Below are 22,367 nucleotides of genomic sequence, written 5' to 3'. Positions count from 1 at the left end.
ATACACAATAAGAAGGCAAGAGTACATTAGGATATAGTTTAAAGAAAAACATCAATACATAGACTCAATCTATTTCTCTCTTCCTCTAAACAATAAATATATACCAATCATGGTTGTTGCCAATCATGGATGTTATGAGTCAAAAAGAAGTTAGTCATAAGCATATAGAGATTAATCAAATTGATTCATTTAGTGGAATGCCAAGTGAGGCATGGCAAGGGTTTGGAAGAAGGACACATATAATAATCATGGTTGTTGGGAATCATGGATGCTATGTACCAAAAATAGTTAGTGATAGCAATTTAAGTGCAAAATCATTCATTGCTCATGATATAAGAAGAGCAAGCATTGGAGCAAGTACTTTGAAAAGTAGGTAAATCAAGTCTAGTGGAGATACTACAACATGGTCAAGTAGAAAGAGCAAGCAAGCATGAGAATAAAAGCAAGACGGTTCTAAGAGTGATAAGAACATGGAAATCAATCATAAAAGAGCAAGCATTGGGGCAAGCACTATGAAAAGCAGGGAAATAAAGTCTTGTAGAAATATTACAACACAAGTTCGAAATGGCCAAGCTCTTGAGCATGAAAATCAACATAGTTCTAAAGCAAAATAGAGCAAGCACAGCACAAGCTCAAAATGGCCAAGCCTAAAAGCATGAAAATCAAGTTTGGCAGAGATATTACAACATAGGTTCAGAAATAAATAAAAGCAAGATAGTTCTAAAGCAAGATAGTAGGGATCCTAGAGCATATAGAAATGCTGAGTCTCATAAAATTTCTTCCGCTTGCTGGATGTTGAAGGAGCAATGAGAGTAGTTCGTATGCCAATGTAAGGGGATAGCTTGAAGTATATGATCCTGTTGTTGGATGCTTGAGTGACACCAAAGCTCACAGTTACACCCTCAGCCAAATGGTGGACTTTGCAAATATCACGCCACTGGCCAGAAAAACCGTATCACCTATGTATTGACCAGCCATCAGTAAAATAAATTTTTGAAGAACTCTTTTTGTGCACACCAACTTGAATCTGATTCTTGTTAACATCCTCCAAAAAAACCGTATCACATGTATTGACCAATGGAACGTGCATAGATTTCTGGAAGCTTTCCTCGGGGCTACATAAGGAAGGCAATATTAAGAATAGGCAATATGCAGTACAGAAATAATATTAGAAAGAATCTGTGGACACTTACCTTCATGGGATCATACTCCATATATCCTGTCCTGGTCATCATTGCGTAAGGACGAACATCAGGATGCAATTTGTAACGATGGTTCATATCTATACAATATAGAAGATTTGTGCAAGGAATAGTTGAGTGAACTATTAAAATATTAATGTAAAACTATAGGTTGTAAATGCAAGAATTTCTAATGTAAACTAAGTGGCATATTAACTTGATGTATCTATTATAAAAGCTAGGTTGTGAAATGTTGATGTACATGAAATTTATCAAGTTCAAGGTTTATAATCCATTTAACATCAACAAATAGCCATTCCCATCAATCAACAACCCTGATCAACCTATTTAGTTTGTTAATGAAGAAAACATCATTTCCATCATTGAAGCTGGCTACATGAAGCTGGCTAGTAAGTTGGCTAGTGAAATTTCATGTTTTGTCAATAATATACATGTTTTTTGCCAATAATATTTTCATGCAAAAATTGAAATTATAAGAAATATAATAATGTTGGAATTAAAAGAAGTGTTGAAGTAATTTTGTTGATGGGAGTAAACAATGAATAAGAAGACAAAAAGAGATATCATTGCAAAGAAAGAGACTAATGGAAGAAAATGTACACATGCATCAAAATATTCAAATAGAGAGGAGAGGAAGGAGTGAAGGACCACTATAGAGTGTGGAGTGTATTAGTTTTATTTGGAATTTAGTAGAGATCAGATCAGAGAGCATGATTTGATTGAGTATTAATCACTTAATTACAAATTTTATGTTTGGAAAATATGAAGGACTACTAATGGGTTCAAAGCCATCCAATCTAATGTTTATAATCAAATTAACAAATTGCAGATCCATTTCAAAGGCTACCACATGGAGGTTGAACATGAATTTATAATCACCTATGTTTACATTTTTAGATTCTTACTATTTAACACATGTAGGTTGAAAATGAATTTAGAATCATCTATGCTTACATTGTTTGATATTATGTTATTGGAATGATGAAACACTGATACTTTCAAAAGGTTAACCAAAGAGAAAACAGGAAAAAATTGAATTGGAATATGAGCAATACAAAATTGAAAAACTTGAATGAAAAATGATGCAATGTGCCATTGGAATGGGAAAACACTAATGGCTTGAACTTATTCGAAGAGCAAACATGAAAATTCGAATTGAAATATAAGTACTATGAAAGCAAATTGAATGCATTTCAGTAATAAAAAAGTAAACTGGCAAATTTGAATGTAAATTGCTGCAACTGTGTTGCTGACATGATAAAACACAGTAAACTGGATACTCAAATTCAAACTGCTACATCTGTGCTACTGATATGATAAAACAAACAAAAGGGTGGAATCTATCTAATCTAGAATATGTGGTTATTTGTTCACGAACATTTGCAAAAAGTTAACCCTAATGTTGGATTAGTTAGACATATGATGATAATCACCCCAATCAACCATGTTTACCAACAATATTATAAACCAGTGGCTGATACTACTATTAATCCTACATTATCTTACTCAAACCAACATGAATACTAATGTAGTGAACATGCCTGCAAGTAGGAATGGATCATGCAGAATATGCGTAATTTAAGTACTTACAAACTTTATGATATTGGATGGAAGTCTAACCTTTGCAATTGTTCTTCTAACTCCTTGCACTTCGCCAAAGCTGCTTCATGAGATCTCTTTTCATCTTGGGAGTATTAACATCAAAGAAATACCACAAATCAAGCCTACAAAAAAAAAACTACAAAATTAGAAAGGCTGAAAACAATAAGTTAAAATTCCAAAAATTGTCAATCCAACAAACCAAATCCCTAACTATTATCTAAATTTGGTTTAGCTATCAACCAAAAGAAAATGTTTTTCATATTTCCACTTTGTCCAGTTCAATGATATTAATTCCCTCAACAAACTTTCTACAACTTGAATATGCCATTCTTTACCTTCTCTTCTTCAATAGATTGTTGATGATCATCCGAATGAAGGATCGAACCGGAGGAAAGAAGGAGAAAAAGGCTTCATCACCTCCATCGCCAAGCACCGCAACTCTCTCGGTCGGAACTCTCTCTTATATCAGATGATCAAAACCTTCAAGCTAGATCAAAATCCACCCTTTATCTGCAAAATGCACAATCTTAGAAAATGTTAGAAAATAAATCATCAAATAATCTAGAAATTTCAAATCTTACAATCTATATCCACCCTTTTCATTCGACAAACCTAAAAGAGAGATTTTTAAAAGCTGAAATTTAAAATGAACCTTTTTCTAAGTAATTTCAACAGAAACCCAGTTAAACAAAAGCTTCAAAGATTTGAAGAAAAACTGCATCAGATAATTTGAATGAAAAATAAAAATAAAAAAATAAAGTTTGGATTTTGAAGACAAACCTAAGCAAAATGGATAGATCTAGCTAAAGTAGAACCAGAAATATTCTATGGAGCTGAGATGAGATACACAAACCTGCAACAAAGAAGAAAGATTGAAGCTTTAGGTCAGACAATGCTAACATCCTCAGTTTCTTATTGATAAAAATTAGAATTTCATGAATCATAATGAAAATTAAAATTAAAATCAGAACCCAATTATTCTTAGACTTAACCAAAACCCTATGAAATTTTGGCGCCAACTGAAGATACGGCCTCGGTTCCTTGGAACTAAATTCATAGAAAACTCCAATAACAACAGTAACAACCTGTAGATCAGATCTTTCTAACCGATAGTTGATAAACGATGAAGCGCAAATGAAACTAATTAATGATAAATGAAATTGATGCGGCATGGTAACCGATTTATGAACTCATTCTAAATCTGTAGAATATAAAAATATTAGTTTTGCAGAGATTGAAGTTTTTATGTCACACTTCATCTGAGTAGAAGCAAGAAGAATAATCACAAACAAATTGAGGACCAAAATAGAATGGATCTGAAATCCTTACCTCTACATCGGAGGCTGCTACCATTGTTGTGTGTGCTCCATGTCATTCATTCCCGTTGCCAGGTATGCCAAAAGAAAGCGAGAAAGATAACAAATTTTGATAGTGCACAATAGCCATCTTCACATTCACCAAAAACTGTTCTATTCAAATCCAGATACTTCTTTTTTCTTAAAAAAAAGTACCCGGGCAAATTAGGTGATGAGTATACTTAATAGAAAAGGTTAAGGTAGCAAATTTGAGAAGTTATTACCTCTTTCTCACTAAAAGAACTCAAATTGCTTTCCAGAATCTTTACTTTTTGCTCTAAACCCTCCTGTGTAATAAATGTATAGCAGACTTTTAGTATTTAAACTACAATGCCATTAACAAAAGAACATAAATAAAAATAAAATATTCATGTATGAGTAGCTAAGGCCTAAGAGGGATGAAATCAACCAAAGTTAATTCAATCAATCAATCAAAGAAACAAATCAAAATTTTCCAAAAACCTAAAACCTAGAAAAATTGTACCTGTCTGTCGCATAGAGAAAGCTTTTGTGGTGGTGGCGCGACTGGCTTTTCCGGTGATTTTGATCTGAAACTGAATAACCACCAAAAACCAACTTCCCTGCAACAATCAATTGACAACTTAAAGACTTCCCTAGTGTTATATATAGTGAGTGATATTACATGGTATATGCTTATTGTTCAACAGAGAACTTCTACAATTTAATAACAAATACAACACAAGTTAAATGACTAATTCTCAACCTATGAAAAAAGATAACACAAGTTGAAGAAACTATTTCACCTCTGAAGCAATTCTTTATTATCTGATCCCCATGTTCGTGAAATTCATGGCTGAAGGATGTGTTTGAAGAAAGGACAGATGCTTTGTCCGGCACTGTACTCAAACCATCTGATACAAATGCAATTACAATGACAAATAGAATGCTAAAGGTAATCTGCAAAAGCATGTGAGTGAAAATTGTGAGCAAGCAACACAAATTTTAAGAGCAGAAGACACAAGCCAATAAATCAAGTTCAGATTGATTTGATTCCAAGAATTCAGATAACAGTCACAGACTCACAGAGAGATGAATATTGACAAATTGAGAAAGATGAAATCTAGAAGATGAATTTGGAGATACATCACCATCTACCATAACCACCACACATCACCATCACCTCCGATCTTCAACCATCCTCACCAACAAAAAAAACAACGAAAAAAAATAAAAAATAAATAGAGCATAGAAATTAAGATCGAACCAGAGGAAAGAAGGAGCAAGAAGCTTCGTCGCCGCCGTTGCCGAGCACCGCCGTGTCACCACAAACGGCCACAAGAACTCTCTCGGCCGGAACTCCTCCTCCTCACCAGAATTTCTCTCCCGCCGGTAAATCTTCTCTCACTCGGCCACTCCCTCACTCTCATGACGATTGATTGATTCGTAGATGGTGGTGGAGGTTGTGGTGTGGATGTTATGGTGAAGGATGAGATGGGGAGTGAGAGAGATGAAACTGTGGGATGATGAGAAAGAGGGAGAGCGTACGAGAGAGAGAGAGAGGGGGAAGAGAGAGAAAACAATTTCATAAATGAAAAAAATTTTGGGAAAGTAATCATAAAACCACAATTGTTTCCATAAACCACTTCTGTCAATGGTTTGCATAAACCAGCAATCACAAAACCAGCAATTATAGGAGGGTCCACATGAGTCATGCAAAAAATTATAATAAGCCATGTGTAAGATGTGTAAGATGAAGCATAAGAATATCATGCCATGTGCAAGAAGGTGTAGATGTGAACATTGAACCCTAAATTGAACCCTAAAATGAAATGAAACCCTAAATGGCATGGCAAGATGTGGTTGGTCAGAAGAAACAAATGTAAAAGATTGATTGGACAAGGATTTAGGGTTTGCATTTGGTGCTTGAAAAACCACTCATCCTTTAGTATATAAAGATATACGAGAGGTGTGTGTCATTTAAGCAAATTTGAAGGGAGGTGAGTATAGTTTTCTCTTAATGTTATTCATTTATTTTTTATCTATTTCTCTCTAAATCAAAAAACTTTTTTCAAGATAAACCATTAGGTTGGTTTTAATGGTGAGAAATTTAGTTAGTATGAAGTATGAATGAGATATTAAACTCGATTCTCTTTGATTACATTGTAAACTAAAAAAAACTCTTCAAGAAACATTTATTATTTATACATGTGAAGCATGCATTAAATGAAATGAAATGTAATAATTAATGATTTAGTTCCATCATAACTTTTCGTTAGAATAAATTCTATCAACCCTTAGATATGCCAGAAAGTTAATAAATTAGTAATAAAATATCTTCAAAAATATTTGCATAGTAATACTTTTTTTTAATTACTATATAGAAAAATATAACTGAGAAGTTGTATTTTATGTTTGTTTGAAAGGGGTGTGTAAACAAAAAAAATATGTCAATCGTTGGTTCAGTGGTGATTGGTGCTGAACTTGGTAGGAAGAATCACGATTCGATCCTCCACAACTGCGATCGAGAGGGGCTGGAACAACTTGATGCCAGAACTGACCTTTGAACCAGATTAAACTGGTGGTAAAAAAAAAGAAAGGGGTGTGTCAAAAAAAAAATGCTCACATTACAAACTCACGCATAAGTATATGAGTGAGAGTTCGAACTCTGATTATGGTGGTCGGGCTAATAATTTTGATATTTTTTATTAGTTGAGCTAGTACTTCTAAACAATTTGAAGAGAATTGTTAAAATATAATTATTATTTTTTAATTAGTCCGGTGATCAAAATTTTATCCAATTGTAAAATTTTAAATTCAGATACCAACTCATGCAAATCATAATATCCTACCAAATGAATTATATTCACGAGACAATTATTTTTTTTATTAAATAATAAATATGGTTAAAAAATAAAAATACATAAGTTTATTTTAAAATAAAATAAAATCTTTAATAAAATATAAAAGGCAAAATTACACTAAAGATCCTTTATCTTATTTTTTTGTAACACTTTGGTCTTTTATTTTTTTTTTGTAACAATTTGGTCCTTTATCTTTTTTTTATGTAACACTTTGGTCCTTGTCTTATTTATTTATAAAAAATAAAGGACCACAATGTTACAAATAGAAAAAGATAAAGGACCAAACTGTTATAAAAAAGGGACTAAAGTGTTACAAATAAAAAAAATAAAGGACTAAAGTGTTACAAATAAAAGATAAAGGACCAAAGTGTTACAAAAAAAAGATAAAGGACCAAAGTGTTACAAAAAAATAAGAGAAAGTACCTGTAGTGTAATTTTGCCAATATAAAAATAAAAAAATTGAAATTAGAAAGACCGGAACTGGAACCAAATTATGAACTGAAACTTTGAATTGAATTCGCGTCAAAACGAAACCCTCAAACTCCGAGTCCGAGTTGACTCATCCATTCCGTTCTCTTCGACTCCGAGTCCGAGTTGACTCTTCTTTCTTCTTCCTTTCAAATCAACCCTCTTCTTGTTCTTTTTCTTCTTCTTCTACATTTTGAGGTTCTAAATTCATCTTGGTGCACCCTCCCGCACCTGGTTCTAATCCCCTCGATCTGGGTTCTCTCAAACTGGCTATGGATTACGAACCCTACGACAGTAGTGGTAAGTTAGTTCTTTTTCCTTCCTTTTTCTTCAATTTCACAATTTTCCCTTTTTTTAGGGTTAGGGTTTCTAGTTCTTTCTTTATTTTTTCGCTAATATATGTAATTTTCAGTGTTCTTGGTTTTAATTTTTAATGGGAAATTATCAAAAATTGTATTTTTTTGTTGTTTTTTTTTTTTTAATTTTTTTTTTTGAAGTTTAAGTTTTGATAGTGTGAAAACTTGTATACATAGAAAGATGAGTTTATGTATCCATTTGATTTGTTAGATTAAGTAAATTGAGCTAAGAGAACATTACTTCTTATTTTTGCTAGAATTTATGATATATTTATAGATAAATTGGTTTTATTTTGTTTTTTTATGTATGAATTGTCTAAGCTTTTGCTTCTTGTTGTTGTTGTTACTTTCTTCTTTTCCTTCATAGTTGTTTTTTAAGGTTTTTTGTACAAATTAAGAAGTAGCATTGATTAATAAGCAACTTGTAATATATGCTTTCCTTTTATTAATCTGTGTAAAATATTTTATAGAGGAAAGGTACCATTGTATAATAGTCAGAAAAGGTGTTAATGTAGCCTTGAAAGTTGAAAACGACGGATGAATACCTTAGAAAGCAACAATTATAGAGGGAAGGCACTATTGTTTGGGAGGGCCTTAAAATTAGGGAGGGAGGGTAGGGGATTAGCAATGAGTGTTTGTGTAAGTTTTCATCGAAACTCGTATCTTTCCAAAATAACCTTTACATTGAGGTCCAAATTTGATTAGTTTCTACTGTAAGAGAGCTAGTGAGATACTTGGTTAAAATAAGGTTATGTTTCTTCACGTACAAATTAAGTCTTTATAAGCTCTTATAGATGTTTATAAAGAATTAAAACGAGAGTTTTTGGAAAAAGGGAGTTTTAGAATTTTGTTTTATGCTTATTTACTTAAGATAAAATTTCAGTTCAGAATACAGTTTTTCACTGGTCAAATACTTGATTGCATGCTTCTAACAATTTTTATGTGGTGAGAACTTGGTATTTAAAATACCATTTCCATACAAAACAAATTGAAACCTCCCAGCTGATTGTTTGCCATGTGTTGGTTGTGCCATCACGCTGTTGTAGAGTTATAATACTTCTCCTTTTGCCTAGAAGTATTGGTTGCAATCCAATATTTTTTATACTTGATTTGATTGTGATGATCGCAGGAACCGATGACGATCTTCCGCCAACCCATCAAAATAGAATTCCCAGGGGAGGACGTCTTGCCGGGAATGGAAGATCTGCTGTTGGTTCAATTCCATACCCCAGGGTGTATGGTGAAATCGACATGGAAACCCAAATTCATCAACTTGAGCAGGAAGCATACAGTTCAGTTCTGAGAGCCTTTAAAGCTCAAGCTGATGCCATTACTTGGGTATATTTTATTTCTTAAAACATAATGTTTTTTAATGTTTATGATCAGGTTTAAATAACTGCTCCATGATATGTATTTTCTTCAGGAAAAAGAAAGTTTGATTACAGAGCTTAGAAAAGAGCTGAGATTATCTAACGAGGAACACAGAGAACTCTTAGGTCGGGTTAATGCGGATGACACAATACGGAGGATAAGGTTTGGTAAAATTATGAAACAAGGTTTCGTGTTGGTCTATCTTTGCTTTAGAATTGAGATTGTCATGAATATCCACGTGTGCTAATATTTTGCTTTTTTTGGAACAGTGTGCTGATATTTTGCTAATCAATGCTTTATTGGATAATGACATAGGGAATGGAGACAGACAGGTGGCCATCAGCCTGGCGTACTGAGTACTGCTCATGCTCTACATGATTCAATTCCCAGTCCAACAGTTTCTGCATCTCGCAAAAAGCAGAAGATTACACCACCCGTACCATCACGTTCTTTTGGTGGGCCTTCTCCCCCATTTCACCCCCAAACAGTGACTGCACCCCACCAGCCATCTTCTTCTGCAGCAAAGCGAGGACCTGTTCCTGGATCAAAGGGAAAGAAGCAAAAACCTGTGAGTAGGGAACCTATGTAGTCTAGACTGGTCATTTTATTTTATTTGTATACATTCACCAAAATTTGATTCGCCTACATTAATATGTATATATTTTCATTTGTAGGGTCAAATATTACCTGGTGTATCTTCAGCGAAGCAGTTTCCTCCTTCAGGTCCAGGTGGGAGGAATCAAGTACCTAATAGAGCTGTCATGGGTGAACATGCTGAGGGTGGATCAATGGAATCACTGCTTGGTAGGAGAGTGCGGACAAGATGGCCTGACGACAATAGCTTCTACGAAGCTGTTATCTCTGAATACAATGCACATGATGTATTCACAACCCTGGAATATTTGGTAATCTGTTTTCCACCAATATGTAGCTGTAATGTTTACTTATATTTGTAACTTTTCAGGGACGGCATAGTCTGGTCTATGACATGGGGAGTACAAATGAAACATGGGAATGGGTTAAACTGTCAGAGGTACATCTGATACATTATCCTGTTTCTTGTAGTGAAATCCTTGCATATTTTTCTTTTAATTCAGAGTTTGCAATCATAACTATTTCACAGTTATATTTGGTATCAAATGGTATTCAATGATACAAAAATAGTCCATAATGATATTTGGAATGCAGAAATTAAACAAAAGTACATTAAGGTTATTATCTAGATTCTAGATTTAGAATATATTTAGAATGTTACTACATTTTTGTATTTAATGTTTTTGACATATTTTAGTATCGAAGAAGTTGGATATCTTTGGGTATGTACTATGTTTGACAGCTCATACCCATCCCATCTAAAGTATAAATGTATGATCTAGAAGTGTCTTTTTTTACAAAGTAGTTAATGACCCCCCCCCCCCCCCCCCCCAAGAATGCTATAGCATTACCAATGATACTGGGTACATAAAACTTGGCTCATCTTTCTCATTAAGACTTAAATGACCAAGGGAAACAGTTGGTATAGGTTGTGAAACTGGCCAGACCCTGCAAACTATAGACTGTTATACTTGTTCGAAACCAAAGTCATCAATAGCAATTGATTGTGCTGTGGTCATTTCAGTATGCGGCGATGGTATTTGCTTCTGAAAGCTCATTATGTTGTTTTTGAGTAGTACCTTATTAGATTTATATTGTAAAGACGAAATTAAGTACTAAATCTGTAGTCTTTAAATTTTTTTTTGAAATCTGAAATTGTATTAAAGGAAACTAAGAAGAATGAATATAATGAGTAGGAACAAGAAATGTACTAAAAGGATAGTTAGTGACTTAGAGTCTTAGAGAAAGATATGGCTGATGCTATGCTGACAGTTACCTCAAGCGCTGAGTATTTTAAGCTCTTACTTGAGTTTGCATATATTAATTACAGACCTCTAATTTAACTTCAATACACACACTTTAATATTAAGTACTGAATTAAGTTGGCCAACAGGCTTGTAGCATATATTTGTTTTTCTTTCACTGCATTAATGAAGGATTCAGTATTCCTTGTATCATTTGTATTCAACCTAATGAGTGTGGCCATTGATATTGTATGAAAGGAATCACAAAGTGAAATGAACAATACTTTGATTTGCTTAAAACTTCAATTGATTTTCTGAAATGTGGTTCCTTGATTTTGGTAAGGTGGAAGAAATGCTCTTTCCTTGTATCTTAAATGTTCAATAAATCTAGAAGTTAGTTTTAGAAATGATTCTCTTGCTGTTGATATATTCAGCAGATTGTTTTTTACAGATATTCAACACATGTTAATATTATATCGTTTTTGCTAATTCAGATGCAGTTTTTTAACTGCAGATATCTCCCGAAGATATTCAGTGGGTAGGTGATGATCCTGGAATTAATAACCATCGTGGGGGTTTTGGGGGCCCTGGTCATGGGATGAATAGGTCTGTAGGGCGTGATAGTGCTCCAGGAGTTGGAAGAGGTAGAGGGGTTCCAAAAGGTCAGTCTAGAAAAGATTTTTTGGCATCACAGAATGGCATAGGAAAGAAGGCTCCTGATGATATTCAAATACTTCACACAGACACACTAATAAAGGAGGTAGCTAAAGAAGAAGTTTGATTAAATTATTCTTTCATTGAGATTGTTTGATATTTTATTCTGTATATTTAAGTTTCTGTGAATTTGACAGGTGGAAAGGGTATTTAATGCAAATCATCCTGATCCCCTTGAAATTGAGAAAGCGAAGAAAGTATTGAAGGTACTTTCCTATTCTTTTTTTTTTTTTTTAGTAAAAGGTACTGACTATTTGATTTTCTTGCAAAAAATGATGTATGCCTGATCTATATATAATTCGACGCAGGATCACGAACAGTCTCTTGTTGATGCACTTGCTAGACTTGCTGATCTTTCTGATGGTGAAAGTGGTACTTCTCGGTTTTCAATTACATTCCTTATAGAAACACTCATGAGCTTTGTCACGTATCATTTAGTCGTCTTAGTTGCGTTAATTACTTATGGTGTTGGTATAACATGGAGTACTCAACCTCAAATGCTGCAGTGGTTGCTCCACCAAACATAGTGGCTAGACTGAAATACTTAGAAATTTGTGCAAAACATACTATCTCAATAGGTTTGGTTTAATTTTTTAACCATAACATAATGTGGCCAAAATGAAGAAAATTGTAACTGGATCAGCCACTACAGTGAAGAGGCAGTGGAAACCCAGAAATACCCTTCACTTGTAGCCATTTTCTTTTTAAGACTTTTTGGTCTTTTTGTATCCTGAAAAAGACTAAAACTGATTAGAGCAACTGAACCTTATTCGTCCAATTTTCCCCTCTTCTCCGTGTGTGACTAAACCCAGCAGTCACCTCTTCTGTGCTGTGACAAAATCCAGCAGCCACAGCCTCCAACGTTTTTTAATCCTCCATGGCTCTCCGGGGAAGTACTGCAACCCTCCCCTGCAACTCAGGATATCAGTGATTTTTTCTACACCCTGTGTTATTATCAAGTATCAGTGCTTGTGCGCTGTTTCTGTACCTATTATCAGTGCCCGTTGCTATGCCTATGGCATCATCTCAATCCCAACCACAATCCGCTCCTCAATATTTGAGCTGTTCGTTCTGTTCTGTGACATTTTGAAAACAATATGTTATCTCTTTATTCTTCTATTCTTGAGCTCTTATACATGTATAAAAATAAATTGCTTGTATTGTACCTACATGTCGGTATAGTGGCCATACCGTTACATAGGTTAGGATGACTGGTAGAGCTGTTGATATGAATAGAACTAACTTGTTAATACGTGTCTATTGGCCTTCTAGTTTCTGCAGATGAAAATACAAACGAAAGTGAAAATGACCCCCGCATTTTGAAGTGTTATTTTCCTCGCAATGTTATTTAGTGGGTGGTTTCAAACTAGCATCTAACTAACTATCATACTATAAGAGTGACCGACAGTTGTAGTTCGATTGATATGTTGGGATGTGGGTATGAACTCGCAATTTCCCATTTCTTAGCCCTTAGTGTGAGTTTTGCCGCCAGGCTCTTTAGAACAACATAAAAATACAAAATGAACTGTGATACACAATGGCTATGAGTATATGGCATTATAACAACCGATGATACAGCTGTGATTGTAGTTACCATATGGTGTGCTTTTCAATACAACCGGATAGTTTATTTCTGTCTAACTTTGTTGTATTTTATTGTTGATACAGATGGAGCTGGGCGCCATTTCCCACACGGTCAACCAATGGATCGAGAATGATGGGTAAACTTGTTACTTGTCCAATGAACAGATGAGGCAGTCTGGTAGCATAACTCTGGAAAAAGGGTGTATTTTTCTTGTATTATTATTGTTATGACAAAAAGACACCATTTCCCTTTTTAGCAGATTATAGCTCTAGCCATGTTCTTGTGGATTAGGTATTGTGTAGGACAGCAATTGTTGTAGTTTGGTAATAATTGTTTATTATTGAGTTTAAAATTTGACATAGGACCAACTGATACTTGTTTAATACTCCATCACAGTTGTGATTAATGTGTGTTAGTGTATAAATTATTGTATTTTATGTGTCAACAAAATTGGTGTTCACTCTCTCTAATTATAAACTTCATAAGTTATTTTCCTAAATTCTTTCTTACACTTTGCACAAATGCTTATTTCAATAATTTTTATTGCTCCCTCTAGTAGTCTTATATGTAGCAAAAAAATAAAAAAAGCACTCCCTTTAAGGTAAAATGTATTCAATGATTGAAAAAAAGTATTCCATTTCCAATATTATCCTTTTTGTTTTAAATTAAAGAAATTAATTGCACACACTTCATCTTCTTTTGGGTAAAATTGAAATTATAACATTAAACATAATGATTGCAGTAAACTTTTGCTAATATTTGAGACTAACAATTTTTTTTGTTTTGTTGCTTATATTCTAGACCGGAGGGAGCATTATTTAAGAATCAAGAGTGTAATTGCATTACTTTTTTTAATTATGAAAATAACTTTTACATAAATATTTATATCAGAAACCCTTGTTGGATAAGCATTTAATTGTTCAAACACACTGTAGAGTAGAGGACACTCAATTGTTGAGCTATTATTTGTACTTTGTACATCTAACCTGCTTGAAGTTGAGAATTTAGAATAAAGAATGCATTTATTAATAAAGAATGCATTTTAATTGTTCAAACACCACTTTATCACACTTTGTGAGTTATTTATTTCATTTCAAAAATAAAATAAAATTACATTACCTATGTTATTTGCTTCTTCACAATTCATTATTGAATATATTGATCAAAGGCTTCTTCACAATTCATTATGCAAGTAGGACCATGATTGAAACACATATGAATTATACCACCATTGAATTAAAAGGAACTCTTCACAATGTTATTTTCTTATGATTAATTCAGACTCTGCGTGGTAGGAACCAAGGTCATATGCCAAGAAGGAATGCCTAAGCAAGACTTATGAAATGAATCCTTCTACTACAAGATCTTGACTTGGAGATCAAGGATAAGAAAAATGAGTTGAAAATCAAATAGTGGACCATTTGTCAAGAATCATCGAAACTGATGAAGAAGGAGGTGAATTGGTCATCAAAAAATACTTCTGTAATGGATCCATGCTTGTTGGGGTAAATTTTATAGCAAATTCTGCAACACCTTATTTTGGTAAATTTCTTGGCAAGTTGGATAATTCCTCTTGATATGAACTCTCAACAGACCAAATCATATCTTTGAGATGATCCATACTTGGATAAGAAGGGACCAGATTAACCACCAAGATGTGCAATTGAGAAGGAAGCTACAACTATTTTAGAACATTGTCCACTCATCTGCCCATCTCCATGTGGGGACATTTTGGTGTAACTAGAATTGTAGCAAAGGTTCTCCAAACATGTTATTTTTGGCCAACTCTTTTCAACTGTGAAACCGTGATACTTAAAAAATGGTAAAGTATCGTATACAACGCATATTCGAAACTGATATGCCTTTGATACATCACAATCCGTATCGAGGAACTATCGTGCAATTATTTTATAGGGTAAATGATCATTTACCCCCCTGCAAAATAAGCGAATTTTCGTTTACCCCCCTGTGCAGATTTTTTTTCTGTTTACCCCCCTGTAAAACATAGATTCCCTCATTTTGCCCCCTGGATGTACGGCAGGATATGTGACTGTGCACATATGCTGACGTGGCTTGTACACGTGGAAAAAAATTATTTATATTTTTTTAATAAATTCCACGTCAGATAATATATTATTTTTAAAAAAAATAAAAAATTTCCTAAAATAAAAAAAAAAACGAAATTTTTTTTTCCTAAAATAAAAAAAAAACGATTTTTTTTTTTGCACCAAAAATAAAGATTTACTCCCAAATAAAATTTATTTTTAAAATAAAAACATGAAAGATATATTTTCAAATCTTTTTTATTTAAAGAAAAATAGAATCCTTATTTTTTTAAAACAAAACTATTTTATGTTAATCTTTTTGAATTAAAAAAAAAAAGAAAAAGTACCGTAAAAACAAATAGAAAAAGAAGTTTTAGTTTTCATCTTCTTTTTTTTTTTAATTCAAAAAGATTAACATAAAATGGTTTTGTTTTAAAAAAATAAGGATTCTATTTTTCTTTAAATAAAAAAGATTTGAAAATATATCTTTAATGTTTTTATTTTAAAAATAAATTTTATTTGGGAGTAAATCTTTATTTTTGGTGCAAAATAAAAAAAAATCGTTTTTTTTTTTATTTTAGGAAAAAAAAATTTCGTTTTTTTTTTTTATTTTAGGAAATTTTTTATTTTTTTTAAAAATAATAATATATTATCTGACGTGGAATTTATTAAAAAAATATAAATAATTTTTTTCCACGTGTACAAGCCACGTCAGCATATGTGCACAGTCACATATCCTGCCGTACATCCAGGGGGCAAAATGAGGGAATCTATGTTTTACAGGGGGGTAAACAGAAAAAAAATCTGCACAGGGGGGTAAACGAAAATTCGCTTATTTTGCAGGGGGGTAAATGATCATTTATTTTATATTTTTTTAAACAAAAAAAATGTCCGATACTTATATGATACAACTGACTTGTACTCCCGATAAGGCTGTCTGATATGTAGTCCATCAGTTTCCTCTTTTCTCCTTTTTTTTTGTCCATATCCTATTTCTTAATTTTTTTCCCTTTAAAACAAAGAAAAAAAGAAATCAAAACCTAAGGTTTGTCCATGTCATACCCAAGCATATCATATTTTGAAGCTGTATGAGTATCATATCAGCATTATCGTGTCAAGTATGCGGGTTTCATAGTTTTGTAAAAGAATGTGACAGATGTTAGAGGTTGACAATATTTCAAGTAAGCGATAAATGTCACTCAATAGCATTCTTGAAATTGAGCTTTTTGATGTATGTGGGATAAACTTCATGGGTCCATTTCACTTTGCGATATTTTGTTAAAAAAACCTCTTGAGACTACTAGCTCATTTGGGGTTTCACTGGCATATGATTTTAATATTATGTTCAAAAAATATAAAAAAGATGTCAAAATGTTGTCCATCAGGGACTAAAAACAAAACAAAATTTCTTGTAGGGAGAAAAACGTGTGTTTTTTTTTGTATAGAGACGAAAATCAAAATTCGCTAATTGTATAGAGACAAAAACATACGTGTTTTTCTATTGAAACTTATGCAGACCGCTATTCAAACACACATCCTAACTAACTTCTAATCTCGAACATTAAATGAGATCATAAGCATCAAGAAAATATTTTGTCAAGTCTTTAATTAAAAAATATTCACATGTCGCAAGTTGAATCAAAATAGAAACAAATTTGACTACTGAATTGAAATCATTCCAATTCCGACCAATAAAGATCATATCGACATATAACCCTAAAACCTTGATTTCCTCCACCGTTCAAATTTTCTCGTTTCATCATTCACTCACATTACAAATCACGACCGAACCATTGTTTTCTTCTATCCGCTCACACAAATCACATTGTTTTTCACTTTTTGTGAAATTGATTGTATTGCTTTTATTGGTTGTGTTCATGTGCGTTACAATTGGATAGTTTTGTTTTTGTTTTAGGTATAATAGTTAGGTGTTACCATTTTTTTCTTTTGCTCTTTTATGTGATTTCGAGTTATGCAGCATGCTTGTTTACTGGGCTAAGAAATCTTAAATTCTGAATCATAGGTTGCTTAGGTAGGGGTATGGTACTAGTATCGGAATACAGAAAAACTAACGTACAAGTAGTCTGTATAGTATTTTTTTTTAAATATAATTATATAAGTAAAATTATATTGTTAAAACAAATAAATACACATAAAAAACCATACTTTAAAAGTAATTCAAAACAAGGTGTTAAAATCTCGTTTGTTTTTAATAAACACAATATTATACATAGACAGACACTTACTTTCTTATAATAGTATATATTAATAATTATAGGAGTAACAATTATTTACACTTAATTTTTACAATTATTTTTTATAATAGTATATTCTTTTTTTATAAGCAAAAGTTCATAGTTGAACAATTGATTATCTGATCTATATTATATACCACATACATTAATTACTCAATGATCTTAAAATTGGAGAGTTTTCGCTTATAAAAGGGGACGGAGGAACATGGGAAATACATTACGAGTTAAACAAATAATAATTTTTAGTACTCGTGTATCCCCAATAATGTCTCTTATTTTTATGCACGTGAGCGAAAAATTAAAAAACAAAAAACAATACAAAAAGAATCGATGAAACAAGTGAGAAACAAAATAAAATAGTAATTATATTTTGATAAAATAATATAATATACCAAAATTGTATGCGATTATTTAAATATAATAATTTTTTTTCCGGAAGATAGACGATATGGCGTCCAACCTAACAATTTCGACCTTTCTGCTAAGATTTGTTGACATTTTAATATATTTGTGGACATTTAAATATAATAAGTTATTTGATAAATAATAAATACATAAATATTGTAAAAAAAATAAAAAAGATACATAATTATCAACACGAAAAAAGATACATAATTGGGGTTTCACAAAAATAAAATAAAACAAGAGGGGTTATATAATCACTTTGTATTTCAATCATATATAATACTTGATTTAACATGTTATGCATGATTCAAAGACTCATATTTAATACGTGAACAAAAAGAGAGAGAAATATTATTTCTTTACAAGATATAATGATGGACATATAGTTGTGATGTAACTAATGAAAGCGGGAGAAAATCAATTAAGTGTGAATTATCTAATATTTAAATTTCATTTTTAACTTAAAATTAATAATAATATATAAATTTTGTTATATTTTTGTTAATTAATATTCATAACACTTCAAAATTTCTAAATTAAAAATAAAATTATGAATTTCAAATTATGTTCAAAATTACATAAACTAAATTATAATACACCATCGCTTTGCAAATGAGATTCATCGTATTAAGTTGTTAGCCAAGGATGGGGAGGTGTCTCTTTCACATACCCTTCGGGAAGGAAATGCATGTCCGGATATATTGGCTAAATTGGGTGCTAGTTCGGACTCGTCGTTGGTACACAATACTCCGCCTAGCGAGTTAGTTAGACCACTCTGAGATTATGTTTGGGGTGTAGAGTTTATTAGGAATAAATTCCTTGTTTCTTTGTTTTTTTCCTTATTCTTCTCTTACGTGACAAAAAAAAAAAGCTAAATTATAAACAAACTAAAAATTAAATAAGCTAAAATATATATACATATGTTTATTTTAATATGAGGTAATGAATTTATAAGTTAAAAATTTAGCTAGTACTTTGTTTGATTTTAAAATTGTAATTGGACAAGATAAATGATTGAGCAAAAATTAAAATTTGTCTCTCATTAAGTTATATACAACTTTTTGTCCCAAGTACGAATTATCTAAAATATCAAAATTAATATTTTGTCGCCAAACATCATACAAGATGTTTTTTTTTTTTTGACTAAGATGAAAATTTCTTAATACCTTAAAAACATGTCTTGTGTGTCTTCATGGTGTTCCGTCAAGTGTTTACTTTTACGGTGAAGGATGAGTACTTCTAAAATAGTGAAGTATCCGTACCGGGTACGCATCAGTACCGGATACTTGCATGGTACATGCTGGGTGCTTACAAATCAAAATCCATTTTTATTTGATTGATTCGGGGTGGTGGATACAACAAAAATGTGCAGTGGTTTAAAAATAGCATAAAATGTTTTAATTTTTTATTACATATTAATTATTTATCTTGCTTTTGATGAAAATTGATGACATTAGTCATTACATGGAAATAAAGACCATTTTCAAGTGATTTTAGAGGTTTTTGACTTAAATCATGAAGAATAAGACATTGATTTGAAGCCACATGCGAAGGAAGATAGCAGATAAAAATTGGTGGAAATTGAAGCACTTTTACGCCTGGGGCGGAAGTTTTTTCGCCTGGGGCGGAAATTTCACTGAAGAACCAAGATTGCTCTCTGTTTTGCCGTTTCAGGCGAAATTTCTTGTGCCTGAAACGTAATTCTTTACGCCTGGGGCGGAAATTCTGTGCCTCAGGCGGAAAACGTTATTTTTGATCAGTTTTATAAAAGGGAAACATCAGATCTGGATCATTATCGAATTTTTACGCGAAAGAACAGCATTTGGAGCGATTTTGGAGGATCAAGAGCGACCAAGCAAGGATTCAAGTGTGGAAACACATCAAGATTCTTCTTGTAATGATGCTTTCTTTCATTTTAATTGATGTAATTTCTGAATTTGCAATGTCTAGCTAAATTCTCATGATTGGTCCTTAGGTGATTCTAATTACTTTTGATCTTGAACTATGTGATTGTCATATGATATGATTAATGAATTACGAAGTTAGTTTCTATTGATTGTTCTTTGTGCTTAATGCTTTGTATGAATTCGCGACTTATATGATGATTGCAATGATTTGTTTTACTATGACGATAGGAATAAATCATCGATCTAGGAACGATTAATCAATTAACTTTCACTTAAGACATTTCGGATTGTTAATTGAGATTAAAAGATTAAAGTTTTTCTTCCTCACATGATCATAGGTCTTACTAAGACATTAGGGATTGATGATCATGAGAGAGGATTATGTTACCAAGACATTGGGCATAATCAATTTTGTTTTGATCAAATCATGAAACTAATTCGACTAATTCGTTATCATACATGAAATTACCAAGAGAAATAGTAATTAGATGACCCAAAAAGGACCAATCGCTTTTCTTACATCAATCTAAACACCAAAGCAATTCCAAAGTTTAAAAATTTGAACTTGAAACCAAACAAGAACCCCCTTTTACAATTTATGTCAATTTACATGAGTATGTCTTCAATTTACAATTGATTTACAACAATCCCTGCGGAAAGAACGATTTTATTATACTACTTGACGACGATTTAGTACACTTGCTAAATTTTCCATCAAGTTTTTGGCGCCGTTGCCGGGGATTGTTGATTAAATCAACAAGGCAATTGAGTCATACTTTTAAATTTTATTGTTTTATTGATTAAGTTTTTGTTTATTTTAATTATAGATATATATAAAAAAAAAATATAAGTTCTGAATTTTATATTCATTTTCATTCTTGTGTAGTGCAGTTGCTTCTTAAGGTATTTTCTGATTGTTTATGCAAGGTAGGAGAGTAGCAAGAGAACTTGTCTTTGATCCTGAAATAGAGAAAACAGCTAAAGCAAACAGGAAAGCAGTTCGGTTAGCCCGAGAGGCTGCCCGGTTAGCAGGTGTTGCACAAGAAAGCAGTGAAGAAGCGGTTTCTAGTCCAAACACATCGGACAACGAAGCCAACATCATGGCTGAAAATCAACCACCACCTCCACCAGTTGTGCCTGAGAGGATGTTAGGTGACTATGGGCAAAGAAACAATGGAGAGCTTGCCAATCTGGGTTTTCAACCGAGAAATCATGTGTCATTTGATATCAAGAATTCAGTGCTCAGCGCCCTCAAAGAGAATCAATACTCAGGGGCAGAAACACAATGTCCAAATCTTCACCTGGAGCATTTCTATGAAGCTTGTGACTACACAGACCCACCAGGAGTATCTGAATCAGATAAAAGATTAAGGCTTTTCAAGTACTCGTTAACTGGAAGAGCTAAAGACTGGCTGGACACAATACCACCTAACACCATCAATACTTGGCAAGAGCTAGAGATGAAGTTCATGGATAGGTACTTTCCAATTCACAAGTATCTGGAAAGAAGAGCTGACATTACAAGTTTTGAGCAAGGAGACTCCGAAACATTGTATGATGCCTGGGAAAGATTCAAACTGAGCCTGAAGAAGTGTCCTAAGCATGGGCTCGATAGTCATACTCAAATGCAGCATTTCACACAAGGATTGAGAGCTCAAACTAGAATGTTTCTAGATGCATCGGCAGGTGGATCTTTGAAAAATAAAAATCAAACTCAAGCTAGAGAGTTGGTGGAATCCATGGCTCAAAATGAGTACAGAGTTGAAAATGATCGTGGTGCAAAGAAGAAAGCAGGCATGATAGAGCTTGATACTCAAACTGCTCTTTTGGCCCAATCTACATTGATGAATTCTCAAATGGCAGCTGTGTTGAAACACCTCACTAGCACTCCTAATGCCCAAATGCCAGTCATGGCAGCTAATGAAGTGAAATGTGATTTTTGTGGACAAGGGCATGCTAATGGCCAATGTTTTCCTGAAGGGTCAGAAGAGGCAAAGTACCTAGCCAACTTCAAAAGGAACAACCCAAAGTATGATCCATATTCAAACACTTATAACCCAGGTTGGAGAGATCATCCAAACTTTGGTTGGGGAGGAAATCAAAACTCAAATCAATCTCAACAACAATCTTCTTCACAAAACTCTCAACAAAGGAGACCTTCTCAATTAGAGGATACACTTACTCAATTCATAAAGGTTACTCAAGGGAACTTTGAAGCTATGAAGGTCAGCCAAGATCAAATGAAAGCCAACCAAGATATTGCCAACAAGAATCATGAAGCTTCAATTAAGAACTTGGAAACTCAAGTTGGACAATTGTCAAGACAATTCGCGGCTACTCAAAATAATGGTTTTGAAGGTTCTACAAAGGATAATCCGAGGAATGAAAGTTGCAAGGCGATTAATTTGAGAAATAGAGTGGTTCCTTCACCTGAGATTGTAA

At 32.9% G+C, this 22,367-nt stretch overlaps 2 protein-coding genes across 8 annotated transcripts; one reads left to right on the top strand and one right to left on the bottom strand.

Moving 5' to 3' along the window:
• Window positions 1-477: 477 nt before the first annotated feature.
• LOC123921311 lies at window positions 478-5,765 on the bottom strand. Of its 7 annotated transcripts, none has more exons than XR_006814018.1 (10): window positions 5,204-5,761; window positions 4,924-5,077; window positions 4,644-4,740; window positions 4,384-4,446; window positions 4,134-4,300; window positions 3,585-3,657; window positions 3,140-3,314; window positions 2,823-2,926; window positions 1,194-1,282; window positions 478-1,115 (listed from the first exon to the last, which is right to left on the bottom strand). XR_006814018.1 is itself a non-coding variant. In XM_045973801.1 (4 exons), exons 1-4 carry the CDS (start codon window positions 5,276-5,278, stop codon window positions 4,394-4,396), a joined length of 417 nt encoding a protein of 138 aa, XP_045829757.1. In that variant the 5' UTR covers window positions 5,279-5,765; the 3' UTR covers window positions 4,384-4,393. The 7 variants fall into 7 exon arrangements, 2 of the variants coding, with proteins under 2 accessions (XP_045829757.1, XP_045829758.1); XR_006814017.1 differs by having other exon boundaries at window positions 5,385-5,751; XR_006814019.1 differs by having other exon boundaries at window positions 4,384-4,484; window positions 5,385-5,712.
• A 1,685-nt stretch (window positions 5,766-7,450) lies between these two features.
• LOC123920729 (protein EMSY-LIKE 4-like) lies at window positions 7,451-13,812 on the top strand. The gene is made up of 10 exons (XM_045973033.1): window positions 7,451-7,749; window positions 8,935-9,143; window positions 9,229-9,338; window positions 9,492-9,744; window positions 9,851-10,057; window positions 10,141-10,209; window positions 11,529-11,774; window positions 11,866-11,934; window positions 12,037-12,100; window positions 13,397-13,812. Exons 1-10 carry the CDS (start codon window positions 7,722-7,724, stop codon window positions 13,444-13,446), a joined length of 1,305 nt encoding a protein of 434 aa, XP_045828989.1. The 5' UTR covers window positions 7,451-7,721; the 3' UTR covers window positions 13,447-13,812.
• Window positions 13,813-22,367: the final 8,555 nt, after the last annotated feature.

Source organism: Trifolium pratense, linkage group LG4 (assembly GCF_020283565.1).
Source record: "Trifolium pratense cultivar HEN17-A07 linkage group LG4, ARS_RC_1.1, whole genome shotgun sequence".
NCBI lineage: Eukaryota > Viridiplantae > Streptophyta > Magnoliopsida > Fabales > Fabaceae > Trifolium > Trifolium pratense.
Note: the sequence above shows the minus strand (reverse complement) of the source record. Positions and strands in the feature narration are given on the sequence as shown.